A 12531-nucleotide genomic window follows, 5' to 3' on the forward strand; every position below is an offset into this window, starting at 1 on the left:
AGACACAAAGCAAGGGTGGCGTTTACAGCTGGTTAGCAGCGACGCAATAATTTCGTCTGTTCGCTCCCACCCTCACTCTGCAGGCAATCTGCTGACTAACAGCAATTGTGTGTTCTATTTTCAGGTTGTTTCTTGTTATAGAATATGTGAATGGGGGTGACCTCATGTTTCATATGCAACGGCAGAGAAAGCTGCCAGAGGAACACACAAGGTAGTGTGAATCTATCCTTCCTTCCTTCCTTCCTTCCTTCCTTCCTTCCTTCCTTCCTTCCTTCCTTCCTTCCTTCCTTCCTCCTCCTCCTCCTTTTTCTTCTCTCTCTTCTCCTCTCTCTCTTCTCTCTCTCCTTCTCTCTTTCTCTCTCTCTCTTCTCCTCTCTTCTCTCTCTCTCTCTTCTCCTCTCTCTCCTCTCTCTCTCTTCTCTCTCTTCTCTCCTCTCTTTCTCCTCTCTCTCTCTTCTCCTCTTCTCTCTCTTCTCTCCTCTTCTCTCTCTTCTCCTCTCTCTCTTCTAATTCTCTTCTCCTCTCTCTTCTTTCTCTTTCTCCTCTCTCTCTCTTCTCCTCTTCTCTCTCTTCTCTCTCTTCTCCTCTCTCTCTTCTCTCTTCTTTCTCTTCTCCTCTCTCTTCTTTCTTTCTCTCTCTCTCTCTTCTCTCCTCTCTCTCTCTCTCTTCCCCTCTCTCTCTCTCTCTCTCTCTCTCACTCTTCCTTCCAGAGGAGTGAAATTACATTTTCCTTTCAGGTTTTATGCTGCTGAAATCTGTATTGCTCTCAACTTCCTCCACGAAAGAGGCATCATATACAGAGATTTAAAACTGGATAACGTGCTCCTGGATACAGAGGGCCACATCAAGCTAACAGATTACGGCATGTGTAAGGTAAGTTGGCTTTCCAGATTAAAGGAGTCTCTTGACCGGCCTCCCCAAGGATCGGAATCCGATTGTGTAAGGTGGGCAAGATCGAAGACGGGTTCTTGTGTTGGGGAGCCAGACAGACAAATTGGCCCAGACAGGAAGGGGAGGATCTAGAACGATGGGTGAGGACAGAGAAGGCCCACAGCCGATCAAGCGTAAGGTCATCCTTGACTTACGACAACAATTGTGCCCAAAACGTCTGTGGCTAAGCAGGACAGATGTTCAGAGAGTTTTGCCCCGTTTTTTACAACTTTTCTTGCCACAGCTGTTTTAAATGAATCACTGCAGTTAATAAGTTAGTAACACAGTCATTAAATGAATCTGTTTCCCCATTGACGTGGCTTGTCGGAAGGGGATCACATGACCCCGGGACACTGTCACTGTCATCCATTGGAGTCAGTTGTCAAGCGTCTGAATTTGGATTATGTGACGCACAGCAGCAGTCTTCCTATTTTTTTTTTTTTTTGTAGGAAGGATTGGGCCCCGGTGACACTACGAGCACTTTCTGCGGCACGCCAAATTACATTGCCCCGGAGATTCTCCGAGGAGAAGAATACGGTGAGTTGCTATATAGAGCGTGTAATTATGTAGGGACTGCAAAGCGTTCGCCTTCTCATCTGGAGGGATTACAGACGCGCCTGTTTGTTGATGTTGATGTCTTTACGCCATTAAGCAGAGGTCAGACTCAACGGAAGTTATGATCTGGAGCAGAAAAGAGTGGAGCACTGTTCAAAATGGAGAAGGATGGAGTAACTGGCCCGCGTCCCTACTTTGTGGTGGAGGTTAAGTGGTCGTATGCTTGAAGGCGCCCCTGAATTAATTTTGAGGGAACCTCAGATGTTGAACTTTGGAAGGCTGGTCAACGTGGAATGCCCTGGGCCAATAAATTATTGCTAAGCCTAATGGTGTTTTATGGAACTTCATACCATTGCTACCACATTTTCATTGTAAAAAACTAACTGTGTTAGTCCTTAATTACGTCGTATGGAGCATATCGCATTCCCTTTTGTTGTTTATCCTTTGGGGACATTCCGATTACACAAACCAAAGCTGAGTGTCGGAAAATAGGATTAAGATAACTGGGTTGGAGGTATTTCTGATAGCCACAATAGTTACGGAATTGACACCGGTCGTTGGGTTTGAATTTTTAAGCAATTCCAAAAACCCTTAATTTTATCCTGTTGCTTTGAACCAATCGTTCATGGTATTGTGGCAAAGGACATCTGAATTATTTTTTTGTTCTGGATCAGTGTTTCTCAACCTTGACAATTTTAAGGCATGTGGACTTCAACTCCCAGAATTCTGGGAGTTGAAGTCCACATGCCTTAAAATTGTCAAGGTTGAGAAACACTGTTCTGGATGTTTTTATGTTCCCCATTACACGCACACAACCCTTACACCACTAAAATCTTCTCTGGAGAGTCCCTAATTTCATTAATTAATTTGTTCGTTCGTTCATTCATTCATTCATTTTCTTTAGCCACCTATCTCAATCAATGACTCTGTCTAATCCTTAAAACCTGTTCCGTATGTTAAATCAGAAAGTGTCCGCTCTGTAAACTGAAATCTTTTCTTGAGCGCATCCTTTTTCTAATATTTTTTTTTACAGGATTCAGTGTGGATTGGTGGGCCCTTGGTGTCCTCATGTTTGAAATGATGGCAGGAAGATCTCCGTTCGACATTATTACCGACAATCCAGATATGAACACTGAAGATTACCTCTTCCAAGGTATGCCGCGACCCCCAACCGGTCGTACGTCTAGGACTACTCAACTGGTGCAGCACCGTTTGCAGACTGGGACTTTTGGCGGGCTCAGCAGGGCAGAGACAGCCTGGACAATTCCTATTGGCTTTGGAAAGCCAATAGAATTAGACTCTATTCAAGAGAGTCTATTCTATTGGCTTTCCAAAGCCAATAGAATAAAAGGGAGTAGCACAGCTAAGGAAAAGGGGGGGAAAAATGGCGGACTGTGTTGTTTGGCGACCCCCGTGAAATGGTTGTTCGACCCCAAATGGGGTCCCGACCCACAGGTTGAGAACCACCGTGCTAGAGTGTTAAGATTCAGAATAAAGTTTCACTCAAGAGCAGAATAAAAATTGTAGGATCCAACAGCACAGAGTATGTGCTGTTCTATGTTGTGGTATTTATATGGTGCCTGTTGTATGTGGCTTTTTAGATGGGGGTGTGTTGATGCAGCATATAAATAGCACACACTCTGCTAAAGAGAAGTTTCTTGGGGATGGGCTCCAGCATCTTCCAAAAGCTCGGAAGACGAAGACCAGATTGGGTCTTGCAACATTATCCTGGCCCAGGCACCGTATAAACACCACACAGGAAATTTTCCTGGGACATGTATATTTGCCTTCATTTGTGAGAATAAAAATTTCCAAAATGTGAGTAATTATGCCATTGACATCAGTGGTGTCATTTGCAGCAACCTCAATATAACAGGCAAACTCTCCCTTTAATAGTCTGTTAAATGGGTGGAGAGGAAATTGTGTTGCATTTTATGTCTGCTAAACCAAGGCTTTCTTCTATTGATGTATTGGGGAATATAACATTTTCTCTTTCGAAAACTTCTTTTAACAGTTATCCTTGAAAAACCGATCCGAATTCCGAGATTCCTTTCTGTTAAGGCCTCCCATGTTTTGAAGGGATTTTTAAATAAGGTAGGTTTACAATATTTTGTCTTTGGGGGTTTATTTTCGCCCGTTAAGCACAACAGCATTTTTGGGCTGGCTGCCTTTCGTTAACCCTGGGGTGACTGTGGTTTATTCATTAAACCTTATTTTGAACAGTGTGCGAACCAGGGCAAAATACACGAAGAAGAATTCTTCTGCGTTTTATTCTATAATTTGGTAAAGTGTAAAAATAGGGAGACGGAGTTGCCAGTTGAATTTAGTGGCTTCTTTTAAAAAGGAAAATTGGTTTTTAAAGAAATTTTGTCTTCAGACGTTGGCCTCGTAAACCTAACAATCACGGGGAAATTCATTTTAATTCTCCCTCCTAGGATCCCAAAGAGAGGCTCGGATGCCAACACCAAACAGGATTTTCCGAAATCAAGTCACACACATTTTTTCGCAGCATAGACTGGGATCTGGTAAAGCATTTAACTTTTTTTTTGTCCCCCTTCGGTTTTGTGCCTGTGTATCTGAGCCGTTCTTTTGCACCTGCCAACTGATCTTGGTAGAAGTCACTTCTGCAAAGGGGCGGATTAATGGGTGGGGCACGTTGTATCACATGTACCGTAACACCCTCACCACTGTTTACATCCTTTGTGTGAGAACATCAAGAAGCAAGAGGCAGAACCACCTAGCAGAATGAGTGAGGAACTATAGCCTGGAAGACTTGGGTTCAGACATCATTCCATATCAGGTGGCCATTTCCAAACAAACCAGCACACCATAATAAAGAACGGCCAGTCTGGTTTTATCATTATGGTTGCCCAGTTAGATCCACAACAAACCAATAATCTTTGCATACCCATACAATCAGCTCCCATTTGAGACAAACTTATTCCTACTTCCCTTTGTGGGAGTTTCTCGTTCCCTTGTTCTTTGTCTTTCCACATTCCCTTCAGATCTGCTTTGGAATGGCACCTGACCTTCTAAGACAGCTGGAGAACTCGGGGTTTCAGCAAGATCTAAGCTGGTGCAGAATCAGAATTAAGAGTGTACCTCTATTTTGTTGACTGATGTCTAGAAGCCTCCTGAGATGTGACATCAAGTCACTGTTAAGCCATTCCCTCCTGACCCGATACGTTTGCTTGTGTTGAGTCCAACAATGAGGAGGATCCAAATTTACGTCTTCCTTCAAAGCCACTTTTGACAGAAAGAGGTCAACAAGGAGCCATAGTCATGTGCCTAGATAGGCTTAGAAGAAAGCCATGGTTTCAGATCCTCACTCAACTGCATGACTCCTTGGATGACCCTGAATCTACCACTGTATTTCAAGGATAAAACAGGACAGCCACGGGGAAACAGACAGACGGAGTCAGCAGGTGCTAAATGACAAACAGTCGTGAAGGCTTTCTCACTTGCTCAAATTACACACCAGCACTGACAGATTTGCAACCTTAATTCCAGGCCTGCACACTTTCAATGCTGATTTCTGACTCTCTGACAGACACAACTTATTTCTGTCTCTCCTCCATCTTGATCAGAAAGGGTCCTCAGAAGACAAGGACAAACGTAGAAAACTGCCAACCCTGGTCTTGGAAGGGCCTCTTTTGTTGACTACATGATGGTTAACTAACTGGGGGTGAATTTAGTGTCTTTTGGACAACACATCACCTCCTCTCTTCTGTCTCTCTCTTTTTTCCCCTCCTTCTGCTCTCAATTCAGCTGGAAAAGAAGCAGGCCACCCCACCGTTTCAGCCTCAGATCACGGACGATTATGGCTTGGATAACTTTGATACCCAGTTCACCAGTGAACCTGTGCAGTTAACTCCAGATGATGAGTATGGCTAATGGATAAATACATTGTTGAGCATTAAATCATAAGGTTTTTCGACCTTAGCAGTTTTAAACGGCGTGGACTTCAACTCCCAGAATTCCCCAGCCAGCACAGCATCCCCAGGGCCACATGATTAGAATTCAGATATTTATGACCGTTGCAGGGTCCCGAGGTCATGCAATTCGCTTTTGTTACCTTCTAACAAACAAAAGTCCATGGGGCAGCCAGATTCACCTAACAACGATGGCATTTTTAAATAGTAAAATGGGGCCAAAGTCAGTTAACCGTCTCGCTTAGCAACAGGAAGTGCGGTCGTTAAGTCGAGACTACCTCTATTTTCCGCCAGTCTCACTGCACGGCCACAAAATTGAAAGCACCCAGACCCACAACCCTTTGTTATTGCAAAGAAAACGTGATTTCCCTGTTCGTTTTGATGGTGCTTGCCCATTCCGTTTGCCGGCCTTTGATAAAACCTCAGAGATGAGCGTTAAAATTCTCTTTTTTCTTTCTTTCTTTCTGTCTCCAGAGATGTAATAAAAAGAATAGACCAGTCGGAGTTTGAAGGATTTGAATATATTAATCCACTGATGCTATCGAATGAGGAAACGGTATGAGAAACAGGCGCAGAGGGGAAAAACAAAATGAACGCACATGGACATTTAATCCTGAACTACAGTATATGCATGCAAGGCTGGGGCGGGGTCACCATAAGGTTTTGAATGGAAACCAAATGGGAAAATGGCCACTGAGAAAAATCAAGATACGTGATTTGGGTGGGTGGCTTCCTCTCTTTTTTTTTAAGTCCGGGGGAACTGGCAGAGCTGACTTTGTGGATTTCGCACTCCGTGCCTGCTTCAACAAAGGGGTCAGTGATGGCTTGTTGCGTCCTTGGGAAGAGATTCCAGACCACTTTGAAAAGTAGCCCGCTTCTATCGGACTTTTCCATGCAACAGCCTCCTAAAACAGTTGAACATCCAGAACACAATTGCTTGTGATGTTGAAGCTTAACTTTAGATGCCTTTTCTCACAAGTGGTACCTATCCTACATGTGTGTGCGTGGGTCTGTATGTGTGTGTACATTCACATCTATGTAGGCACACATGTATACGCACACTTGCTAAATCAATAGAAAGGAGTTGTGTTTTATTAGCAATGTTAACAAATTTGGGTACAGTATTTTAAGTGCCTAAATGGATAATCTACATTAAATTATTCCATTTTTTGGAACAATTGATGAACCCTGTAAGTTCTGGTTATTTAAAACGAAAAGTATTTTACACATGGAACCTACAAATAACAGCTGCTATCTAATATTAATCACAGTCTCAGAATGGACAGGAATCTTAGCAATAACAATTCCAAAATTAGAATTTTGCATCTAAACATTCTGGATTATGCTGAATGTGGGAGAAAAAAAAACTACCAAAATTCCCATCAGAAAATTTAAATTTGCACATGGTGGATTTATGAAAATATTTGAGCAGTGCCTACAATGATTTATGTTGTATACTAGATTTTTGAATAATATTTTTATCAATGCAATATTCAAAAGGAACAATGGGAACGTAATAGATCTTAGCCTTAAAATTTTGGAAAGAAAAAAAATAAAAGAATTCTAGGATATCTATCAACATACTACTTTTTTTTTTTTTCTGATAAAGCACACCTCCTACGTTCTCCCAGAGGTTGGTTTGGTAAATGAAACACTATCAAAACAGCCACTTGGGGATAGGAAAGGCGACCACAGATAAAAATATTACTTGGATATAAAAATGTCTTATTATTTTCTCTTTGGAGAACGGCGATGTGTTTCATCGGGATAATTGTCAGTTCTTGGAATTCAAAGACAATTCAGTGCATTTCAGATGGAACTACGAGTACATATTGCTAATCTTAATACCGGAACCCTTTCCAAAGTCTCTGGGTCAATTGCAGTTTTGGAGAATGAGGTTTTTTTAAAAAAAATCAGATTGACTCTACGGGGGTCAATTGCAATGACATAGAAAAATCCCATTATGTCACGACTTGGTGGATATCAAATGACTCAGTCTAGGCTTCTCAGCAGCGTTGGTTGCTGTACAGGAAATCTTACCTGCCTTTGTAGCCATCAAATGCTAGGATATGGCCAAATTTGAAAGGTGGATAAATCTGGCCAAGAACCATTGGTTAAATTTCATTTTGGATTCTTCCTTTAGCTTGGCCAATGATTAAAGCACATATATGATAAGAAAATGTTAGCACTCCCGTGCCGGGTTTCTTGAAACTCGGCCGTTTTGCTTTTGAGAAAGATTCTTAAGTCTGTTCTAACCAGCACTTAGTAATTCAGCTAGAACTATTTTTTTTCCCCCTCCAGTGCTCGGGATTTAAATAACCAAGCTGGAAAATGAATATCCTATCTCCCCCCCCCCCCCCCAGCAACAAATTCAGTATTTCCTTCACTGCTGTGTCTCTTCCCCTTCAATTTGCAGCTGAGCAATTGGTTCTTGTATACTGTCCAAACATCAAAGCAGGACTAGATACACACTTGATCCCAGGCATCAAAAAACAAGTCCTTGATTTATTTACAATTTAAGGCATTTACAATGTTGCTGTGTTGCCAAATAAGTTAACTGGTTACAAGTCGGTTGCTGCTCTTGTGCAATGTATAATGTTCTGTCCATGATGAAGGGGAAATTTTTTTATATAAAGTTCTTGTTTTATAAATTAAAGAAAAAATGAAGGATGTAATTAAATGTGTGGTTTAAAAAAAAATTCCTTAATATATTGCAAATGGAGCTGGTAATGAGATCATTGTCTTAGTATGTAAATGAAATGTAAATGAAAACACTCTCTAGCTAATTTAATGATTGTAAAACAGTAAATATGTTCTTGTAGTTTTGTATAATTAACTAGTTGAGATCTTTGGCCAGTTTTATTTGTGCAAAAGATGGTATCCTAACCAGTTAAACAGCTAAAATCATTTATATTCTTGCACATCTATTAAAGACTTTAATGAAAATATTATGACTCATTTCATTATGCAAAAATATAATATACTTTCTTCAGATGGATTACCATGTTTTATTCATATATTTCAGTTCCATACGTCCTGCACACCAAATGGTTTTGTTTGCATTTGACCTCTTCAAACAAAGTTGATCTCTTCAAACTGTCTGGAAACAACTATTATAATAAAAGCAGAGTTCAAACATGAACCCTTAGTTACTATTCAAGAATTCGTATTTCTCTATAACTGTAAAGGTGGTTAAATTCAATCTGCATGAAATTAGAGCTCTTAGTGTAGTTGTGTTTAGTTCGCTAAAGTGGAGCTGTACTTTAAAACCGTGTTGACTTTTGACACTTATTTAAATCCCGAGCTGATTATGTAAACTCAATTCCTCCAAAGTTATTGAAATAACATTTACAAAAAACATTTCTTTGTCCTTTGCAGGGCTACATAACCAAATACCCATCAAGATTTCACTATATAGGTAGTCCTTGACTTACAACAGTTTGTTTAGTGACTGTCTGAGGTTACAACAGCAATGAAAAAAGTGACTTGTGACCGTTTTCCACACTTACCACCGTTGCAGCATCCCCATGGTCATGTGATCAAAATTTGGATGCTTGGCAACTGGTTCATATTTATGATTTTGTTAACATCTCATCATCTTTGTTTTCAAATAAACGTTTAGCACAATTATTACCATGTTCTAGTTTGGAGTATCTATGAACTGGAAACAATTGAGATAATTTGATCTGCAGATAAAATCACTATCTACTAATACACAACTCTTATTATATTTCTAGGTAACTACTAATTCTACCACATTCGTCATCTAGTTTAACACAAAAGAGAAAAATTTTTACTATCTTGTTCAATTTTTAATGAGGCTACATGGTAAATGGAGTTCACTAATTTCTGAATCGTGTTATTGGATATAAAATTTTGGCTGGATATCAAATTTTCGTCAATTTTCTTTTACCTAGTTCCTAACCATTATCATTCCAAAAAGTGAGTGTTTCAATTTATTCCTTTGCAAAAATTATTGAAAACTATGAGTCAGCTCCTCCTGCTGCTTTTAAAGCTGGCACTTAATGCCAACCTATTACTTATATAAATTCTTTGCTGGTTTTCTATTTATCTGGCTGATGATTCATTCACATTTATGCCCTTCACATTTAAATGGGGGTGGGGAGGAAAACCTCCAAGTACATAGCCATGTTTCATGCTAATGAAAATCTTCTAAAGTTTAAAAAAAAAAATTCCAAGATATTTTAATATTAGGTGCCTTTGTTGGGGGAAACTTCTGATTTTCTGTTTTTGCTTTCTAACATGTAGTAGTCAACTAACATTCATTTTATTGCTATCCCTTTCCCAAATGTATTCATGATGCGCTTAGTCCCCACTTATTTCTTAAAATCAGATTTTCGCTGAAAGAATAACTTCTGTAATATTACACACATTGGATATGCTACTCTGATCCTCCTGGCTGCCAGTGGAAGAAATAGCAGGCATCTCTTGCAGAGGTGAGTTCTTGTTAAGTAATCTTCTATCATGCTACGTCACTCTGCAAAGGAGTCTTTTTTCCATAACTTTGAAATTCAAAACTTTAGGGACAGTTCAGAGCATTTGTTAGTGAAAAAAGTCTGGGCAAATTTGGTGAGTGGCTTAAGATATCTCAAATGCTTCATCTTCCAGCACAACAGAACGTCTTACGCTACCCTTTGTGTCTCATCTTGGTCATTTTCTCCTGTGGAAATGGATTTTGTTTCTTCAGGCGTACAGTTTTGATGCCTTCCTGAACCGGTGGCTTCCCAGTCTCTGTGATAAACTGGGAACGGAACCCATTCAAAGGTCTTGGTTCCACAATTAAATGTTTCGAGAGGGGGTTGAGGATTCGCAATTTGAGAATTCTGCAACGAAAAAACAAAAGGGTCAGCACTGAACAGCAATGGCTAGAAGAATTTAAATTTTCCTCTCTCATTTGATCCAGTGAACATTAAATATTCTGATCCTTGGCCAACCTCCACCAATGAAATTAACAGGCAATTTCATATCCTGGAATGTTTGATTATGACTATTTTGATTTGTAAACATCTGGTTTTTAACTCTGGCAATGTCTGTCGGCTGATTTAGTTCTGTCTAGACTGTCTGAAACTTTATTCATTTCCTATTGTCCCTGCCCTGTTTTCCTCTACCTGTGGTAAAGCATTTGATATTTTAATTTTCAACTTTTACCTCTCTGGGAATTTAAATATGACCATATTCTACAAAGGGAAGACTTAATTTTATAAATATTCTCTTGGAGACAGTGTCAACTGCTGCCTTCTGCTACCTTTGGATGAAATTCCGGGAAGCTGACAAATTTTTCTAAATTTGATTGATTCAGATGTGGATCCACAGTCCTCAGCAAGGTAATCCATGAAGCTTCAGCCTCACTTAGCTCTTGCTTTTCAAACCAGGAAGCGTTGGTGGAAAACGTCCTATAGAAAGGAAAGGCACAATTGTAACAGTTCCAGCTTGTCAGAACACAGTGATTTATCATTTTAAAAGAGTTCTTTGTTTTCCTTGTTTGTGGAATTCTAACTGTACAGCAAGAAGTTTAGCTCTTCTAGGAATTCCAGAATCCAAAATAACCAAAATATTGAAGAAAGGTGAAAGAGGAAGAAGAAAGGCTGGAAGAGGAAGGAAGGGAAGGATGGAAGGAGGAAAGGAGGAAAGGAAGGAAGGAAGGAAGGAAAAGAAATAGAGAAGGCGAAAGGAATACGGTGAAAGAAAAAGTGGAGAGGGAATCAAAGTGAAAGAAAGAATGGTGAGAAAGAGAAAGAGTAATAGAGTGTGAAAGGAAAGCAGAGACCGGAAGGAAGGATGGAAGGAAGGAAGGAAGGAAGGAAGGAAGGAAGGAAGGAAGGAAGGGAAAAGAAGGGAAGGAAGGAAGGAAGGAAGGGAAAAGAAGGGAAGGAAGGAAGAAAAATAAAGAAGGTGAAAGGAATATGGTGAAAGAAAAAGTGGAGAGGAAATCAAAGTGAAAGAAAGAATGGTGAGAAAGAAAGGAAAAGAGAAATAGAGTGTGAAAGGAAAGCAGAGACCGGAAGGAAGGAAGGAAGGAAGGAAGGAAAAAGGGAAGGAAGGAAGGAAAATAGAGAAGGCGAAAGGAATTCGGTGAAAGAAAAAGTGGAGAGGGAATCAAAGTGAAAGAGAAAGGAAAAGAGAAATAGAGTGTGAAAGGAAAGCAGAGACCGGAAGGAAGGAAGGAAGGAGAGAAAAAGATAAAGAAAAGAATAATGGAGGAGGAGGAGAATGGAGGGAAGAAATAAAAGGAAGAGAGGTGCCCAACCGAGGGAAAGGCGGGATAAGCAAGCCATGGAAGCAGCCGGGCGACTTTGGGTCTGTCCCTCTCTGCTTCAGCCCCAGCCCACCTCGCAGGGTTGTTGTGGAGGCAAAAGAGGAGGAATTGGTTGCCCTGGGTTACTTGCAAAAGTAAAATGCAAAGGAAGCAAACAAACCCACGACGACCCTCCCCTCCCGCGCGCCAAGCCCCGCCTCACCCAGCGACGCCCCCGCGGTCCTCCCGCCGCCGTTTCAAGCTCAGCTTCCCGCCGATGCCGCGCGCAGGAAGCCCGGCCATTTCCTCTCCCCGGCCACGCCCCCTCCCGCTCCGTTGGCGGGAAAAGAGGGCGCCCGCGCGCGCAGGCGCGGGAGGAGGCGGAGGCTAGAGGTGGGAGTGGGAGGAGTTTCCCTCAGGCTTTTCTTCCTCTTTCCCTACTTTTTATGGTATATATTATATTGTATTCTATTAACTCTACAGTACAGAGCAGCATTTTTATTTTCTGTGGTCTAGATCCTAGTATTATGTAGGTTTTATATTTATTTTGCACGGCTTACCTTGTATTATAAGCAGGGATCGTCAACCTTGGCTCTTTTAGGACTGTGGACTTCAACTCCCAGAATTCCTGAGCCAGCCACGCTGAGGGGAAAGGGAGAGGTTTCCAAGCTGAGCCAGGCTGGCTGAGGAATTCTGGGAGTTGAAGTCCACGAGTCATGCAGGGCCATAGTTCCCCCATGCTGGCTGAGGAATTCTGGGAGTTGAAGTCCGCAAGTCATGAAGGGCCATAGTGCCTCCATGCTGGCTCAGGAATTCTGGGAGTTGAAGTCCGCAAGTCATGAAGGGCCATAGTTCATG

The 12531-nt window shown here is 41.3% G+C and overlaps 2 protein-coding genes across 5 annotated transcripts in view; one reads left to right on the forward strand and one right to left on the reverse strand.

Moving 5' to 3' along the window:
• PRKCZ (protein kinase C zeta) overlaps positions 1-8363 on the forward strand; it is a 47948-nt gene extending 39585 nt beyond the window's left edge. For all 4 annotated transcript variants that reach the window (XM_039367138.1, XM_039367135.1, XM_039367137.1 and 1 more), the window contains 8 exons: positions 125-211; positions 738-873; positions 1380-1467; positions 2519-2638; positions 3500-3579; positions 3921-4010; positions 5254-5369; positions 5892-8363. In XM_039367138.1, coding sequence (XP_039223072.1) covers positions 125-211; positions 738-873; positions 1380-1467; positions 2519-2638; positions 3500-3579; positions 3921-4010; positions 5254-5369; positions 5892-5979 — 805 coding nt within the window. In that variant the 3' untranslated portion in view covers positions 5980-8363. The remainder of the gene's footprint in view (positions 1-124; positions 212-737; positions 874-1379; positions 1468-2518; positions 2639-3499; positions 3580-3920; positions 4011-5253; positions 5370-5891) is intronic.
• On the reverse strand, positions 8329-12030 carry LOC120318945 (Fanconi anemia core complex-associated protein 20-like). Its single transcript, XM_039367140.1, has 3 exons — positions 11897-12030; positions 10684-10831; positions 8329-10261 (listed from the first exon to the last, which is right to left on the reverse strand). Exons 1-3 carry the CDS (start codon positions 11974-11976, stop codon positions 10061-10063), a joined length of 429 nt encoding a protein of 142 aa, XP_039223074.1. The 5' UTR covers positions 11977-12030; the 3' UTR covers positions 8329-10060.
• Between the last annotated feature and the right edge of the window lie 501 nt (positions 12031-12531).

Source organism: Crotalus tigris, unplaced genomic scaffold, assembly GCF_016545835.1.
Source record: "Crotalus tigris isolate CLP2741 ecotype Arizona unplaced genomic scaffold, ASM1654583v1 scf7180000020588.15403103151:6194809, whole genome shotgun sequence".
Taxonomy (NCBI): Eukaryota; Metazoa; Chordata; class Lepidosauria; order Squamata; family Viperidae; genus Crotalus; species Crotalus tigris.

Excerpts from the sequence above, each read along its gene's own strand:
- LOC120318945 (XM_039367140.1), bottom strand. The coding sequence starts at position 11,976 with ATGGCCGGGCTTCCTGCGCGCGGCATCGGCGGGAAGCTGAGCTTGAAA. Across the intron at positions 10,832-11,896 it reads GACCGCGGGGGCGTCGCTGG|GACGTTTTCCACCAACGCTT; the intron begins GTGAGGCGGGGC and ends TCCTTTCTATAG. Across the intron at positions 10,262-10,683 it reads TCCCGGAATTTCATCCAAAG|AATTCTCAAATTGCGAATCC; the intron begins GTAGCAGAAGGC and ends TTTTCGTTGCAG.